This window comes from Xiphias gladius, chromosome 15 (assembly GCF_016859285.1).
Source record: "Xiphias gladius isolate SHS-SW01 ecotype Sanya breed wild chromosome 15, ASM1685928v1, whole genome shotgun sequence".
NCBI lineage: Eukaryota > Metazoa > Chordata > Actinopteri > Istiophoriformes > Xiphiidae > Xiphias > Xiphias gladius.
This window is the reverse complement of record NC_053414.1, coordinates 16,709,517-16,727,574: the sequence shown is the minus strand read 5'-3', so window position 1 is coordinate 16,727,574 and position 18,058 is coordinate 16,709,517. Positions and strand designations below refer to the sequence as shown.

The 18,058-nt window shown below is 41.0% G+C and overlaps 1 protein-coding gene across 4 annotated transcripts in view; it reads right to left on the bottom strand.

The window, feature by feature from the left end:
• slit2 (slit homolog 2 (Drosophila)) overlaps positions 1-18,058 on the bottom strand; it is a 100,544-nt gene that overhangs the window by 76,377 nt on the left and 6,109 nt on the right. For 3 of the 4 annotated variants that reach the window (XM_040146495.1, XM_040146492.1, XM_040146493.1), the window contains one exon: positions 13,047-13,118. The exons of the other annotated variant lie outside the window; for it this stretch is intronic. In XM_040146495.1, the coding sequence (XP_040002429.1) occupies positions 13,047-13,118 (72 nt within the window). The remainder of the gene's footprint in view (positions 1-13,046; positions 13,119-18,058) is intronic. 4 annotated transcript variants of the gene reach the window in all.

Below are 18,058 nucleotides of genomic sequence, written 5' to 3'. Positions count from 1 at the left end.
TAAGCCTCTCCAAACCAGTGTGTTGGGCTTGGGGGAGAGAGATGGGTAGGGGAGCGAGGGGGGAAATGTAGGCAAGAGAGAGTGTTAGAGGGAAAAGACTTAAAAGAAAGGTGTTGGAAAGAGAAAAGGAAGATAATAGCGGAGCAGGGAGAGAGAGAGACAAGGAGGGGAAGAAAATGGGGGCCGAAAAAAGACCAAGCGAGCAGGAGAGGCAGAGAGGGAGGGTGGTGAGGTTTTCTTTTGTGGTGGTTGGAGAGTGACAGGGGTGCCAATAGAGTGGCCAGCGATGACAGTCCCACTGGAGAATGCTGGCTATGCCAGTGGAGTGGCACTAATGGAGCCAGAGAGGGGATGCAGTTGCCTGCCCCGGAGGGGGGATATTGTGCAACTGGACAAGGCGGCTTGACACAGAGCCAAGATGGAGGATTAGAGGGGAGGGAGGGAGGCACCCAGGGCAGAGAAAGACAGCCATGTTAGGTCTGCTGACTGATTGACATAAACTGAACCCTTTCTGTTTTTCATTTGACTGGCGAGGCTTGGTGAGCGCTCTAAGTTTCTACTTTTTTGTTGGCCAGGTTGGGTTTTTCTCTGTGGATTAGCATTAATAACCCTTTAAAATACAGTTTTTCCCTTTTGTTTCCCCTTCATTTGGTTTAATGTTCTTAAAGTAACATTATTTCACAGAGTTAGAGTACCATATATTCAGTATTACCAATCATGTTTCAGCTCTTTGTTGTGCTATATGATGTTTACAGTAAGCCATAGACAGAGGAAGACATTTTCTGGAAGTCTTGTGCATCATTTCATACACATTTCCCCAAAATTCAGCCTGACATAGACTCAGCCTGACATGTATTTAGTATCTTTGGAAACTTTGTGTTCTCCACTTGAATTTTAAAGTAAAGTTTTATGGGTTTGAACAATGTTTGGCTGCACAATATAAGTTGGTATTGACCCAATGGCAGGCAGTTCTTAGTTAAAGGAACAGTTTGACATTACGCTTATTAACTCCACGTTTATTAACCGTCTTGCCAAGGGAGTTTATGTGCCAAACTACTCTTAGCCAGGCAGAGAAGTTCCTGCATCCAGCCAAGAAAATGTTTGTTTTCTTTGTTTCTCTTTGATTTGTAATGTGATTTAATGAGTTAATTTCTGAGCTTTAGAGGTGCAGGTAGGAGTCTTTTTTTTCCCCCTCTTACCTTTGGGCAGAGCCAGGCTAGCTAAACAGCTGTTGGCTGTCTAGATTCACCGCACAGACAGGACAGTGGTATCGATCTTCTAGTCTAACTCTTGATGAAAAATCAAATAATTGTATGTCTAAGTTTAAGGAGTTTAAGGAATTAATTCTTACTAACATGCCCTTTCACACACACACACACACACACACACACACACACACACACACACACACACACACACACACACACCAACAAGTGTAAACCCAGAACAACCCCCTCTCCTCCTCCTCCCCCTCTAAATGGATGCAAGCAGAAAGCGGGGGTGAATATTGCTGAGTGGGGTGAGTAGAGGAGCGTTGCATGATGAATTGTCCTGATTATTCCATAATCCCTCCCATAATTCACCAGCCAGGCTGACTCATCCATCAATACGGGGCCTGGATCCATACCTGCAGATATACGGGAGGGACGAGCTGCCACAGAGGGAGAAGGAGGGCGAGAAAGAGCGAGACGAAGTAAGAGGGAGGAATCTACATCCTGCTGACTCTCAGCTGCATAAAGTCAGCGTTAACTTCATATTATTAAGTTAAGCACTGAGGCTAAAGTGAATGAAAAGAGGAGAGGAAGTAGACATAAAACAGAGTAAGAGAAGTGGAGGGGATGAGGGATGATTTAGATGCTTTGTTGGGAGGTATTACCGCACACTGTGACCCTTAATCACACACAAGCAAAGCGAGGAAATGCTTTGATGCTCTAGAAGACCTCACACGCGCACACATAGATTCACAGGCACTCTGCTATCATGCTTCCAGGTAAGCTCTTCCTGGCGTTGCATAGGTATGTAAACCCCCTCCCAATAATCCAAACTCAGGTTACGCACGTACAGATACGCACACACACACACACCTGGGCACTTCTCTCTGACAGACAGACTGGCTCCAGGCTTCAGGCTACCTGCCATCTACAGTAAGTACTGACATACCTCTCTCGTCTCCTTTCCACATGACTCTCCCCTCTAGCTCTCCTCCTTTCTTTACTTTCTCTGTCCCTCACTTTCTACCACGACTTTGCATTTTTTTTTTTCTTCTCACGGCGCGCTCACAATGGAGAAAACACTTCTGTCTGCACCTCAGTAAATTCCTCCCTGCTCTTTTTTTCTCCACACCATTTAAGAGAGCAAACACGTCTGTAATCTTTCCCTTAAATACCCTTCATTCATTCTGTCTGTATCCACCCCTCCTCTCTCTGTCTCTTTTCCAAGCCGTAACTCTCGCTCCTTCTGTAATCTGAGGGGGGAAAAGCAGCGGCGTCACTGCTGGCTTGTCCATTACCCTGGATATCTCATCGGCTGACGCTGATGCTCCCAGACCTTTCACCTGTGAGCTGTGAACCCTGACACTCACACACCATGGGCGACAGGTGATTAATTGAGCTGCATTAAGCACACCAAATTGAGCAACATAAAATGGAAATTTGCATGGAGATTTAATTAAAAAAGATATTGCATTATGAAAAGTGACAGGATTTCAAAATCATCTAATTAATCCAGTTTTAGGTTTCGAAGGTTTTTTACAGTAGTTTGTGGTTTTTATGTTTATGGTTAACAGCTCCTATTCATTTCAGTAGCTACAAAGATCACACTGTTTGAAAAAAGTATTTTTCTAACATGTGCCCATAATTTAGATGGAATGATAATAACTTCAAATTAAATATTACATACATACTGTATGAAATAAACTCACTTTCCAAAGATTTGATTAGATTCTGCTTTTCTGCTATTGATCAACAAAGTGAGTTAGTGCTAGAAAAAAAAACAGTAGAAGACCTTTAACTTGGAAAAAAAATTAAAATTGAAAAAAAAAGGACAGCAAAGAAGAACCTTGATGTGTGTGAGCATGTGCATAATTTTATGTTTTCTCTTTTTTAAATGTTTTTTTGATGTCATATGTCTAGAGCCTTTTGTAAGATGTACTCAACGTGGACTTCAGACTCTATATTAGATGGAGTCTTTCCTCTGATAAAAATCGGGTGAACAAAACATCAGAGACACCTCTCACTACAGCGCCACACACACCGAGCTCCAAAATTAGTACGGAACTGAATCACAGATTCAATAAAAACTAAACATGTTAGCTTTCATTAAGGGAGAATTCATTGCAGGTTTGTTGTATTACATTGCATTAGTTTTATCTCAGTGTACATAATAAAGTGAGTTTATATAATGTCAGTCCAGGATGCTGTCTCAGATAGTGAGACTGCATCCTGGCAGTGTTATGTGTAGTGTAAAAAGCTGCATACAGCAGCTGAGTAAAATCTACGCACACACACAAATAAAGAAACACTTCCTAGGCTCAAGTGAGGAACACGTTAGCTCTAGCCGTGGTTTTTCATATCTGTCTGTATAACATAATCTTTTGTACTGGTGCCCTCTTAATAATGCCAGTTCGGCTTTGGCTAGCCCTCTCAGAATCGCTTGAGAATGAATTACAGCATTGTGTTGGGATCTGAATGGCCAAATCACTTCTTAGGAATGAGTGGCCTTGAGCAACTCAGATAGGCAGTCGTGTGATTCATTTGAAGGCAAGCGAGTGAGTCACTGACACTCAACACCTCAAAACTGTTGGTTTATACTCAAGATGATTCATAATGTGTACACAGATGACATGGAAATTTCTGAACAACACAAACTCAGCCACTAGAAAGAATAATAAAAACACTATTTTCCTATTTGGCTGGATAAGATCTGTGTGATCCAAGAGTCCAAATGAAAACATTTCTTGGACAACATGTCTTTGTACATGCTGAAAAGAGCTGTTTTTTATGTGTGTGTGTGTATGTGTGTGTGTTTATGTGTATGTGCGTTGGTGTGCATGTGTGTGTGAAAGAGTTTTATATCGGTTAAAGTGCATTCAGAGAAGCAGGAGGGGGCAGGAAATATTGCTGAATGGTAAAACGGTGTGTTTGTGCCAGTGTGTGTCTATGTTTATTAGACAGAGAGAAAGAGAGAGTAGAGAGAGAGAGGAAGAGAGAGGAAGAGAGGAACAGGCAAGAGAGAGGGGAAAAGAGAGAGAGAGGCCCATCCACAGAGGCCTCGGGCTGCAAAGGTTTAACTTCATTTCCTTGGAGAGACATAATGGCAGATATTTGCATATCCTATGTACACAAAGTCGGTGGCCAAATATCTTCTCATCCAAAACACTGCAACTAACCTTGCTACCAGAAGATACTGATCTTTTTAAAGGAAGCAGCCCCAAATGTAAGTAATCTTCAACAGGAATAATCAGAAGCAGGAGTAAAAAAATTTTTTCCTGTTTTTCCACACAGGGACATCAACAAAGGGTCAGTATGGCCTTGATGTGAGTGATAGGAGTCAGTTTCAGTGATAGAATAATTGTTAAAGATGGTTGGATTAGAGCATGAGGTTGGCTAACTTTTGCATCAGACCTACGGAGAAATTTCCACTGGGAACTGAAGAACTGAAGAAGTCAACATTGTGGGTTCTGGCACAACTTCATCCACTCGTAAGGTGCATGGAGAATGGAAGCAGACAGCTGCTAATATTCTGTATTCTCTTTATTGTCAACATATACAGTAAAAAGACCAAAGCAAACATTGGTTTATTCTGTTTCTCAGTACTCTCCAGCGTCTCTACCCTGTTTGTGGTACTCACTCCCAAGCCTATTAGTTTCTTACATCTTTGTCAATATTTAAAAGTGGGTTGCAAATATATAAATAAATAAAAAAGAAGGCTTAGCAATTTCCTAAAAAAGCTGGGGACTGTAGTTTTTAGCAAATGTTACTCAGACTAGAGTAAAGATTGCATTTATATGAGACTATTTTGCGCTGCAGATTAATTAACTATTCGTGTGCTAGAAATTCTTTAGACCAGGATGGTGTACGTGTGAAATAAACTACAGTGCCCATGGTCATGGTAACGAAGGAACATGTCTCTCAGTGCAACGTTGGCTCAACGTGGCTCATCAATGTGCTTTTAATCACATCGATGTGGCTCATCGATGTGCCTTCCTCGTGTTTGTAGGATCAGTTCATTGTAGATTTTTGGTCTTTTCATGGGATTTGTTGACATTAAAGGAAAATATGGAACATCCCCAGCCTTATTCTTCAAAAGATCAATTGTGCATAGCCATACTTGTAGTATTGACCAACTTGAGACTGACATCATTTGGCCTGTGGCCTTCATGAGGATCATCATACAATCCATTACCTTACAAGCAACATTTAAATAGGTATGAAAGGAAAAAAAATACCCAGCAGCCAAAGGATTTGGTCTTTAAAGCATTTGTTAAAGTAACTGTGTAGTATGTCGTATTTGAGAGGCACATTTTGGGCAAAGACTCTCTCTATACAAGTTACAATAAGGTGCCTTTTCTTAGATGCTCCTTTTGTGTTTGTGGACCAAATATGGTGTCACCTGTATCCAAAGTTAGACATATGTCTGACCTCTCCGTCAATTTAGTTGACAACTAAACTACATTTGTTAATACAGACTGTAACGCAGTTAAAAGCTCTGGAAAAAATTAGTATGTGGTACACAAAGATAATTTTATAGTTACTATTTCCAAGGTAAAGAATGAACTTTGACACTGGTTTGGTTTATTTTAGAGCCACATGGCAATGAACTAAAGTCATTCATGGCCACATATATGTGAACACTGGCTGCTTGGTTAATCACTGTATATATGTGATCAGTTGTCTTTTATATTTATCAATTGTTTTTCTTTCAAATGTTTCTTTTTTACAAGTTATTTGTGAATTGTTAAATGATAACCCAGATTTTGGGCATTTTCTCAATTTTTACATATCATCTTAAATTCACCTTTTAAAGGTCCTTGCACATAACACGATACCCATGTGTTTTATGTATCGAAATTTGCAGAAAAACATCAGTTCACCCTGAAACGAGGCATCCCTCTGTCCCAGAGCACTGCGTAAAGAGATAATTTGGCCCTAAAGCTGAAAAGTTGAAGTCCGATTTTTGATATTCTTCAAATCTCGTGAAAACATAGCTACCTTTACCCATGTGGATGAAATGTTTTGGTACTTGAAATGGGTTTACCAAAGTCTTAGGTTTACAAAAGTAGGGGAATATATTGAACATGTCATGTCACGCTGCAAAAACGGCTGCAACAACTTTCGGCAGCTCTAAAGTTTCTCGCCATTTAATCAGCCTCTCCAGTGTCAACTGAATGAATATTGAAGTGTTTTTAAGGTGGTGGGTGGGTTCTTAGTGATTTCTTTAGTGTCCACTGGTTAGTTTCACACAAAATGTAGATGGAAACATGAATCCACCAATTACGTACGGTTAGAAGCAGATGACGTGTGTGTCGTGCTCTCTTCTCTGCCTCCTAGCTCCAGCTGTGAGCCATGTACGATCTTGCGGGAATAGGGACTCAGACGTGGAGAGTCTACAGATTCCGACAACTTTCGAAACATATTTCTACACTTATAAGATCGAGTAAACGTGCCGTTCGTCGACCCCAGAGATTAAAGGCAAAAACACGTAGGTCTAATAATAAACTTGTTTAATCAGAGAATAAAATAAACCTCCAGCAAACCTCTTGTGAGGATAACAAGCTCCTACATGTGGTACTTCCCATAAGTAGAGGTTTAATTTGTCATGATGTTTGTTTGTGAAAGGGAGGAGATTTCCCCCTCCTTTTCTTACATAAATCACCTCCTGCTTAGATCTCCTGACCGAAACATTCTTCACCTTTGACCTCTGCAGGACCCAGGGGTCATCATCACTGTGGCAACCAAATCGCCAAACACTCTCTGTCTTAATTAAAAAACATTATTTACTCAGAGAAAATTTCATTTTCTCTACCTTTGACCTCTCTCTTCCTTTTTCTTTCTCCTGCTCGTCCTCCTCCCCCTGTGTTTGTTAGCTGTCGACATGCTGGGAAAGCCCACATCTTCTGAAAGACGCCTGCGCTCCTGTGACTATTGTGCCGAGCCTGTCATCTCGGCTGAGGTGGTATGTGTGTGTGTGTATGTGTGTGTGTGTGTGTGTGTGAGAGAGAGAGAGAGACAGAGAGAGAGAGAGAGAGAGAGAGAGTGTGTGTCTGTGAAGCGAGGTTAAGCTCTCACAGAAGACAAAGCCACAACCTTCAAGGCTGCTAAGCAACAATGCCGCCTGGTAAAGCCTCATCAGGGCACCGTTTAGCAGAGGATTAGGGACTATTACACACACATAAACACACACACCCAAAACGTAGCCTCATCAACTCCTTAATTCAAACCACATACCGCTTAAACTCTGTTGTGTGTGTGTGTGTGTGGGTGTGTGTGAGAGAGAGAGAGAGAGAGACCTGAGGCTCAGTCATTTTCTAAATCAACTTGTCCATATTGACCCTCCTTCTCAGTGGAATGATTATGAAGAACTGAGGTACAAGGGAATTTTCCTAAACTTCTCTTGCTCTGCTGAATATTAAAAAAAAAAAAAAAAAAAAATCTAGTCTGAGATGGAAGGTGGAGCTTAGCCAATAAATCATGATGCACATGAAGCATGTGACTTAAATGTCCACTAAAGAGATTAAGAATGGTGGTAGACAAAAAAATGAGATAAACGTCCTTGATTAATTAATAAAACAAACATAAATGTCATATTTCCATCATGTTTTCCACATTGTTGTCGTTTGTTTGAGGTATGGCTGGTACTCTCTTAATTGGATTGTCTTATTGCACCGTCTTCTTCAGCAATGGTTTACTGGCACTCAATTGGAGAATTAGTGCCGCCAACTATTTATCTCAATGCACCCAATTCCTAATATTTGCATAAGGGTATTGGATGGAAACACACATTAATTTGCATTTCCTTTTGCTGATTTTTGGAAATTAGTTTAAATTTAGATCACATTTGAATGGAAACTTATCTTTATCTCTCTTCATTTCTTGCTTCAATTTCTACTCTCGAGCAAATTAACACAGGAAAACCGGAATTTTACGCAATACACATCTTGACAAATAACGGCAAAAGACACACAGTGAAAAGGTAACCCAGTAAGCTGGAACCGAGGGACGTTGGCCAGAGGTGGCCGAGTAGCAAAATAACACACCCACACATACACTGTCCCATCAATCTAACCTCATACTCAAGCATAACCAGACTTTTCAGCTGTGGAAGCACTGACCCATTCTCTTATCCTCCCATCACCCCCATCCCTTGATCAACCCCTCTTTCATCTCTCCCTCTTTCATCTCGCTACTGATTTCTGTCCAGCAAAGGAGGAAGAGAGAGATGGAAAGAGAGAGAGAGAGAGAGAGAGAGAGAGAGGAAGAGCAGAAAAGAAGAGAGGAGAGGAGGCAAGACAAATGTATTTGTGTAGCACCTTTAGCAAAACACGAAAACTATACGGTGTTCACATACTGCACAGTACTACATAAAAATGAAAGTAGTTTTAGTAGTTTTAAAATAAAATAAATAAAGACCAAACAACAAAAGACAAATACAAGCTCTACAGTTACAATGTAACTTTGAAACAAGATAAATAAAACCAAAATCAATTATTGAAATAAAAGTGCAGAAGACAAAACAAGAGACTTCTTTAATAGTGAATGAAATAAACGTGTATTTAAGATAAAGATGCTTGGTCCATCTATGTAATATGTGAATATTTCTTCACAATTTTGCTTCTTACTCAAGGCACCGTTTGGCCGACTGCTTCCCAAAGATCTAAGGGATCTACTGGCGTTACATTCTTTAAGCATGTCAGAAATACATTTTGCTGCCATAAGCCAAATATGTGACCTATAAACTACCAGCAACACTTTAACAACTAAGTAAGCAATTAAATAAGTTTTTTAAAAAGAGGATAAAAAGGAGTAGTTTGCTTGTTACAACACTAAGATTGGTAACTTGGTCTTTCATCCTTATTGCTCTAAAATCAAGGTGAGCAATAACTTTCTTTGCTCCTTGTTGCTGAGGGAAATTCAGTCACATTCAATTGTTTAATTGAATTTAATCAATCATCTGGAATCAGTGATTGTACTGTACTTATCTCTTAGCATTCCTGGTATCTTTGCACAGTATGAACAATTTACATAGCCTTGTTTTACCTATATATTCAGTTGTATATAGTTGCTTCGTTTTGTGTATATGTATGTTTTACAGTTTTCAATGTTTATCTTAGGTAACTGATTCTATTTTTCCACAATTCTAAGACTCATGGCAACAGAAGAAGAAAGTGGAGAGGAGCGGAAAATCAATGCGCACCAGAGGAGGCCAGTCTCAGCTTCACGCCATATCACTTTTTTCACCCAACATCAAAATGACATTCTCCTGAAGATGTGTGTAAGTGTGTGTGTGTGTGTGTGTGTGTTTGCGTGTGAGTGTGTTCTGATCTCAGGGTCGAAACTTCAACATTTGCTTGGCTGGGGGAACTCTTGCTTCTTGCCCAGTAGAGTGAGGTTTTACTAGCCCATCTTGTTTTACAGAGTCTTTCTAATGAACTGTCTCTGTTTGAGCCATTGTTCAAAGTGTCTAGCTGCTCTCCTCTTCTCTTTCTCTGTCTCTTGTCTCTTTCTTCGAGCAAACAGTCACAGCTGTGGTCCTCAGTATTACTGAAGAGTGGATACAGTGATCAACAATAGGACAGAGGGAAACAGGAGCCCTGTCTGTGTCTCTGTGTGTGTGTGTGTGTGTGTGTGTGTGTGTGTGTGTGTGTGTGTGTGTGTGTGTGTGTGTGTGTGTGTGTCAGAGATAGACACACAGAGAGGGATCGTTTTTGGGGATATGCCCACCACATGGTGTCTCCAGATGTGTGTGTATACGTAACCTATTAGAGTCTGGGCCCTGGGGTGTTGGAGGAGGCTGAGAGGGAGAGAGAGAGAGCGAGAGAGTGTGTGTGTGTGTGTGTGTGTGTGTGTGTGTGTGTGTGTGTGTGTGTGTGTGTGTGTGTGTGTGTGTGTGTTAATGTGAGCGACGTGGGGTGGAGGGGTGCAGACGCAGGTGTTTCAAATGGGAAGGATGGGGACACTTACTGCTCTCTCTTTTGTGTTTTTGTATCATGCATCTATGTGATGGACGCTGCACTTCAACTAAAAAAACACCTCTGTCTACTGGGAATTCTGTTCATATAAAACTAATTTAAATTAGCAAATATGTTTTGTAAGAAAAACAGATAATGCTGCTCATATTAAATATTTTTATCAACGTAGTGAGGAAAAAGTGACACCAAATGTATCAAAAAATGGTTCTAAATCTGCAAAATATTCACTGACAGCTTTCGCATTTACATATTACCTTCTACTTTCTTATGGTTATGTTTAGACAACTTAAAGCACTTTGATGAGGTTAGAGATAACTAACCGTAAAGGAGGTAACACAATGTCGCCTAATCACTCTGAATCCTGCATCTCTGCAATCTTCACATTAAGGACCAGAATATAAATAAGTCTTGAGCTGTGTCCCATATTGCTCCCTTGGTCACGCATTCGCTACTTCCTATATAGTAGAGACTAAATAATTCACTCTCTAGTGAGCAGTGAATCCAGATTTCAGACACTTATGAGTCATCATCATATTGCATCATCGCTGACAGGTTTAGTGTCACAGGAGGGCAATTTTTGCACCTAGGAAATGCGATGCATTGCATTGTGGGATGGTTAGCAGAAAGTAGCGTACATTTCATGCATGCTGCTTTTGTAATTTTTGAAAGCAGTATACAGAGCATAAATTTCACATGAAGAATTCAGACACACATAAAATGGCGGAGGTTGATTTAATGCACCGTATAGTTATTAAGGAGTGATTTGAACACAGGCCTGGACTTTATGAATTACACTTCACATTTTTGCAGTAATGTGTGAACTCTCATATTATGAACTAAACCGAGCTAAACTAAACTAAAAGCTTGTGGCTCTGGTTAATATTGAAAAAAATCAACACTGACTTGAAGCACGAGATTGAACGTGATTACTTTTTCCATATCCAGTACAAAAACAATGTGTTTTAGTCGTCTAGATTTGAACAACACATGTCATGCAACCCCAGTCTCTTGGGGATATGTCACACTTCGTGGTTTAAAAAAAAAAAAAAAAGTTGCAGGTAAATATAATTCAGCCAGAAATTATGATTCCTCGAAAATGTATGACATGTCTGACACCTGACCTCAGCCCAGTTTAATTTAGCTGTAAAAAACCCTAAATCACCATTCTGAACAAAAGGTTAAACACATAAAGTACATACTCACACACACATACAGAGATTTTCCAAGCCCCAAAAAAGTGAAAACATAATTGTCATAATAGCAGGTTGAGCAAGTGTTCATTTATAGCAGTACTGTCGCAAGAACCAAAGTCGGTCCAGTTCGCACATACCTTCTGACCTCAATTTAAAATTTAACAAGAATCCACTTCAGAGGTTCTCAGGGGTTTCTTGTTGTGTTTTCTAAAAATACAAATACACTGTAGGGGGTGTAGAAGTAGACATAAGTTTTAATATTGACCAAACAGCCCTAAATAATATTGGCTTGGCCACCGTTGTCATCATTCTGAACGACTTCCATACGTCTGACAAATCTGCTTGTAGCTTTGTGGCTGCTATGGCGCCAACTTCGCAGTTTCCTTGTACATTGTCATTTAGCAATTTTCTGTTGAGTTTTATTTTTTCTCTGTCTACTGTGGATTTCATATTGTACTATATTTCACTGTACGACATTTGTCTGTGTTTATCAGACCCTCTGCTAAGCACATACACAGTCAACATGCACATATATAAGCACTTATACAAAAAATGCACGCACACACATGGTCAGACCGCTTGTCTGTGACAGCTGAGTAGAGAGCAGTATATCTGTGTTGTATTTTTACCTCAGCCCACACGCTGAGCAAAATGCCAACTCGTGGCCTTGAGAAACTCTCTCTCTCACACACACACACACACACACACACACACACACACACACACACACACACACACACACACAGAGACTCGCAGAAACAAATACGCACATGCAGACACACACCCTTAGACACGATAGGTCAAGCCCAGCCAACCACTCTAGCGGCCACAGAACATAAACAACTTTCACACACTCTGTGAATCATGTGAGCATTTCAATATTGTTTTAGATAAATATATTCAGCCAAACATATAAATATAAGGAACCATAATTATTGCCTGAGACCACAAATGACCATGACGGGAAGTTAGTTCCCACAGTTTCACCAGCGTTGCAGCCCAGCCCTACGGTCCTGGAAATCCTCTGCTTGGTTTACAATACAGACAACCAGGCTGAGAACGAAGAGTGGAAGGTGCTCGACACCAACAAACAGCAGTTTGTTGGCTTGACTTCAAACTGGAACATTCATGTTCTGTAACTAAAACTGTTTTCTGCCTGTGCAACACGAAATGTAACTTCAGAAGAGAAACCTGTTTCTACGTTTTGCTGCTTGTACCTCCTTTGGTCTGTTGCTCACTTTCTCTCCATCCTCTAACACACTCACATACGCACGCACACACACTCCCAGTGGGCAGCAGCTGTTGGAGTGCTAATCTCCATTAGCTACTGAACTGGCTTCTATGGAGAGGGCCATGTAAAATCTGTTCTCTCACTCCTCTCACTCCTTCATCCAAGTAAAACACCATGGCTGCATCAGTGAGAAAACCAGATATTTCTTCCTCTATGATACAGTTTCTATAACATATTTTTGGTCGTTTTAAGTCATGGTCAATACTCTGTACACACAAACACAGCACTGCGTGCACCAAATATTCATCTGGATGAGCTCAAGCCTTCTTAACAGTGCTCTTGTTAAGCAAAACACAAGAAAAATTGAAAATATTTCAGTTAACAATGAAGAGGTATTGAGTGAGGATAGGAAAAGAGAAATAAAAACAGGACTTACAGTCTGTAAAGCTTTGTCGTTCCCAGGAAAAGCAGCTCAGGAAAGATGGCCAAATTATTCCGATTCAGGCGCCTGGAAAAACACAGCATGATTTAGAGAGTAAACTCTAACTAGCCCCTTCCAGACAGTGTGGGTAAAGTGGTTACATTTGTGTACAATTATCTTTTTAAAATGAAATGTGTATTTCCTGATCATCATATCAAATTATGTTATGTTATTTTGATTGTAATGCAATGCGGTTTAGTTAGAGGGAGTATGAAAGAATAGGGAGATTGATGGAGACACTTTTTTAAATACACACACATGTTCATGGAAGTATTCTCAATAAAAGACTTCGGGTTACCCCTGATTTAAGGGGTGCAACATGGCTGCCAGACAAACAGTGAACTCGAGGAGGGCGAAGGGAAGGTGGGGAGAAAGACGAGAGAAGGGGCTTGCATGAAGGGTAGGGGGGACTTTTTTTTTTTTAACCACAAAGGCGGAGAAGAGGAGACGATGTGGGAAAAACAAACAGGCAGTCTGGCCGGGCTACCGAATGTGTGAAAAGGACCCCACTGAGTAAACAAGGCCCTTACAGGGGAAGAACTCACAACAAGCCGTCATCACACACACACACACACACACACACACACACACACACACACACACACACACACACACACACAAAAACAGAGGAGTTGAGAGAACTCGGGTGAGTTTAATAATCTGGGTGCGATCATTTAACCCTGGTTGAGTGGAGTGAAGAGGTTTGTGTGCCGGTATGTGCTGGTGTGTGTGTGGCTGTGCCTTGATGTGAGTCAGAGGAGAGTGAGGCAACTGAGTGACACAATGAAAGACAAGCTGCTGAAACAGTTTAACCCTGACACACACACACACACACACACACACACACGCAAACACACACATTGACAGGCACAGCGACACTGCTCTGCTGGCTGCTACAGGAGACAAATGAAGAGAGTGACTTCAAACTAATAAGACATATACAAAAATACTTTTTGTATGATTTAAACACACAAACACATACTAATCCCAGAAACAACACAGATTTTGGCTCAAGCAAAACACTCAAAAATGTCACCAACTCCATTCAAAACTCCAAAAGCCTCTCTTTAATTCTCTCAATGACTTTTTCCTTTTAACCCTCATCTTTTACCTCTTTTTGTTTCACTACAAGCCGTGATGGACTCTCCTTAAAAAACGTCATCCTGTCTTGTGTCCATCTTCGACCCAGAAGTGCACAAATATATGAACGTGCTCGTGCACATGCACACACATTCGCACACCACAGTTACATCAGGGGCCGCTTAAATATTTAACATCCCGCAGAAATGATGTTTCTGAATTATTCACTCCTCCTCCGTTAACGCCGGCTCAGGCAGCTAAGAGCCCCACGTGGTCCCACGGAGAGGCCCACTCCCCCTGCAGGTCTCTGCCCAGCCATGAGCGCCCGTTAGTGGGCTAAACCTCCCCTGGGAGAGTGGATGGACTGGTGTTGGAGGTGTGGAGGAGGAAGGAGGACAGAGAGGGGGTATGATCTCATCCTCTTAAAATAGATGCAATGCTGTCAGACTAGGAACTGAGAGAATGAAGTAAAGATCAAAACCGGTCTGGTTCCTCTGCATTTAAATGCACCTTATCAATTTAATAACTTCAGTAGGTGTCTGATTATCACCTTAATCATCATATTTTGCTAGTTTTAGACCCATAATTACAGTAACACAAGAGAGATGGTTTATTAGGCTAAGAAATTCAAACAAATTAGGCTTGTCTTGCACACTGCATTCATTTTAGTTTTAATAATGTACAAGCATCACAAAGTTCATAAACTATGGCTATTTTGAGCTACTTTTGTAGCTTATCAGGTTGTTAAAAAAATATCAACATTACAACTAATTCTGCCCTAACTCCAACTACATTTCATGATACATTTCATCAAGCCCAAGACGACATCTTCAGTGACACCAACTGTTTGCTTTGTCTGACTAACAGTCCAAAATCCTAAGATACTGAATCTACATTTTATATAAAACAGAAAGAAAAGCAAATCTATTCGTCATTTGAAAAGACGGAACCAGACAATATTTGGCATTTTGGCCTGACAAAGCACTTATACAATTAATCGACTATCAAAATTGTTGCGGATTGATTTTCTGTCATCAATGAATCTTTTCAGTTCTAGCTAGCGCACATCCTGAAGAAGACCAGATGTGCAGAAATATTGATCTATTAAATTAAAAACAGACACATCCTGCAAGACATTTACTCAACTATCAAATACCTCATGTAAACTTGGGTTATCTGGGTTCGCACAGTGAGAGAGTGTATTTGTGTGCATTAGAGGTGGAAATTGTGAATTACATTGGTGATTTGAATTGCTTTATTGAGTTCAGTTCAAAGATTTGTAGTCCCTGACTATGTAATTTGTAGTTTTTTTGCTTTTTTTTTTTGCTACAGTAAGTAATTGCATCACTCAAATGCGCTTGCGTACATAAAACAGTAGCTTAAAGGTTCCCAGTGGAGTTTTTCACCTCTATTAACGCGATGGAGCAGTGTTTTTATGTGTGGGTTCCTGTTTTGTTTGCTCATGCGCACATGCATGTGGATGTGGCTGATGCGATGCACATTCCAGTCAATGGTTTCACACCGTTCCAGTTATCAACAGGTGGTGGTAACATGCCAAAAAACACAGCAATGCATTTATTTGCTAGACCTCAAGGATATAACACAACTTTTGTTGGTTTACAAGGAAACACCTTCAATGAGTCACCATTCATAACGCAAAAAAAAAAAAAAAAAAAAATTGGCGCTGCGGATTCTGCCTTCAGTTCAGAAGTACATTCAGTCTTTTCCTGGTTCAACTGACTGCTTCTTACTCAAATAATCCACAGTCGCCTGTTGTGGTTTAGTGGTTTGTTTCTGGACCTGAGGGCATGTATCTTTCAAAACCTTTTGTGTGCGCATGTGTGCGCGCGCGCACGCGCGCGTGTGTGTGTGTGTGTGTGTGTGTGTGTGTGTGCGCACATACTGTAAACAGCCTCAGAGTACTTCTACAGTCGTGTCTCATTAGTCAAAGTCTGGCTGAAAGTGAATGTAGACAGAGTAGCCAGTGGTCTGAGGTGTGAGAGCTACTGCAACAAGCTACTGTCACACTGCAGCATGGTGATAATCCCTGCAGTCATAAACAGATGCTAGAGGGCCACAAACCACACAGTAAACACACACACACACACGCATACATTCCCGCAAACGCATACAGTGTGCCAAATCTTTGTACATACACACATGCATAACCACACAAATTTAAAAGCCAGACACGCAGTCACACCCAAGAGCCTCGTAGATGTGCAGTACTACAGGCTTGCAGGGTCTGGCTGGAAAGGAAATAACAAACCACCTCAGAAACCAATTATTACTCCACTGATGGCACTGCTGCCACAATACACATTTTGCACCAACAATCTATCACACAGACACGCACATATAGACACACAATACCGGTACTGTTTGTTATAACTCAAATCCTGTTCATATATTCGTGACCCAGGGAAACTGTCTTCACTCAAAGAACCACTTCACACTGACCAGTGGGTGTGTCTGTGTGTGTGCGTGTACGTGTGTATATCTAGTCCAGCAGTTTGTGTATTTGGTTCACAGCTAGTGCATCGGAGGTGAACCAAGGCTATCATCCACCAGAGGTTTACACTCTAATCTGATCTGTTATTTAAACACTAATGACAGATACCATCTCTGCCCTAAAACATGGCAATGGAGAAGTCCAGTCTTCTCCCCTGACCTGCGAATTCCTTTGCTATCACCAAACGTCCTTCGAATTCAGCGGTAATGGAGAGCTGTTCCTCAAAAAAATTGAGCTAAATGGTGTTTACCAGCAAATATAACAAATGTTGGCTGCTGCTGACAGACAAGGACCCAGGAAAATCTATCACAAATTACTTTTTAGACAGAACTGCTGTAGTGAAAATGGCTTCTTGTGTGTCTTCACAGCACAGATAATTTCAAGCTCTGCTGCTCAATAAAAAAGAAAAAAACAAAAAACAAAAAAAAAACATTTGAAACTTTGCCCTGAAATGATCAGTGAGAACAATGTTATCACTCATAGGCTTAAGAACTAATCATCTAGCACTAATCCAGGGCTTTTCTTTGAAATCCATATCCTGCTATCTGGGATCCCTGTTACAGTTATCTCTTGCTATTCAGATTGTCCACATATTACAACATGATCACTTGGTTTGAGACTTCACTATCTAGTTTGTACTCACTTTTGATACAAAGATCTCACTACCTGTCATCAGTTTATTCATCACTGTAATAATTATCTTTAACATTGTGATCACTCAATTACAGGCTAATTATCTGAGGCTGTATTTCACCGCTGTCTTCTGAAACAGTTGTCTCAGTACCTGTAATTACTGTTTTGTTTCTCTCTGCATCTCTGTGGCTGTTATCTCCTTCGGTCTCAAAGACTTTGAATTGGATAGAGGCTATAAACCAGTCAAACGTGAGAGAAGGATAAGAGGACCAGGAACTCCTCTCTTTCCTGTTCTGCACCCACCGGGAGAGATTGAAGAATGTACAACATTCCTATTTGCACGGGAAAACAGAGAGGGAGAACGAGAATGGTAGGTATTGAAGAAAAACATGAGGAGAGGCTGAAGTATGAATGAAAGAAAGACAGAAGGCGTGTGTAGATGTAAGGGGGGCAAAATCCAGATAAAACCAGTACCGACAGAGCAGCCTTGCGTAAGTGAATGCGCATGCATGAGTGTATCCATACCCATGCATGTGTTTATGTACGTGCATGTGTGTGTTGTGACATGCCTATCTCCTCAGCACCTCCTTCGACCACCTACCCCTCCTCCATACCCCCCAAGCTACTGCCCCACACCTGACCCCGCCCTGCCCAGCCCTGCAGGGCCTGTCGCAAAAAAAGGATGAGAAGGGGAACCGTTTTCCACCCCTGTGGGGGGCAGTCACTGTGGATCCGTCAGCTA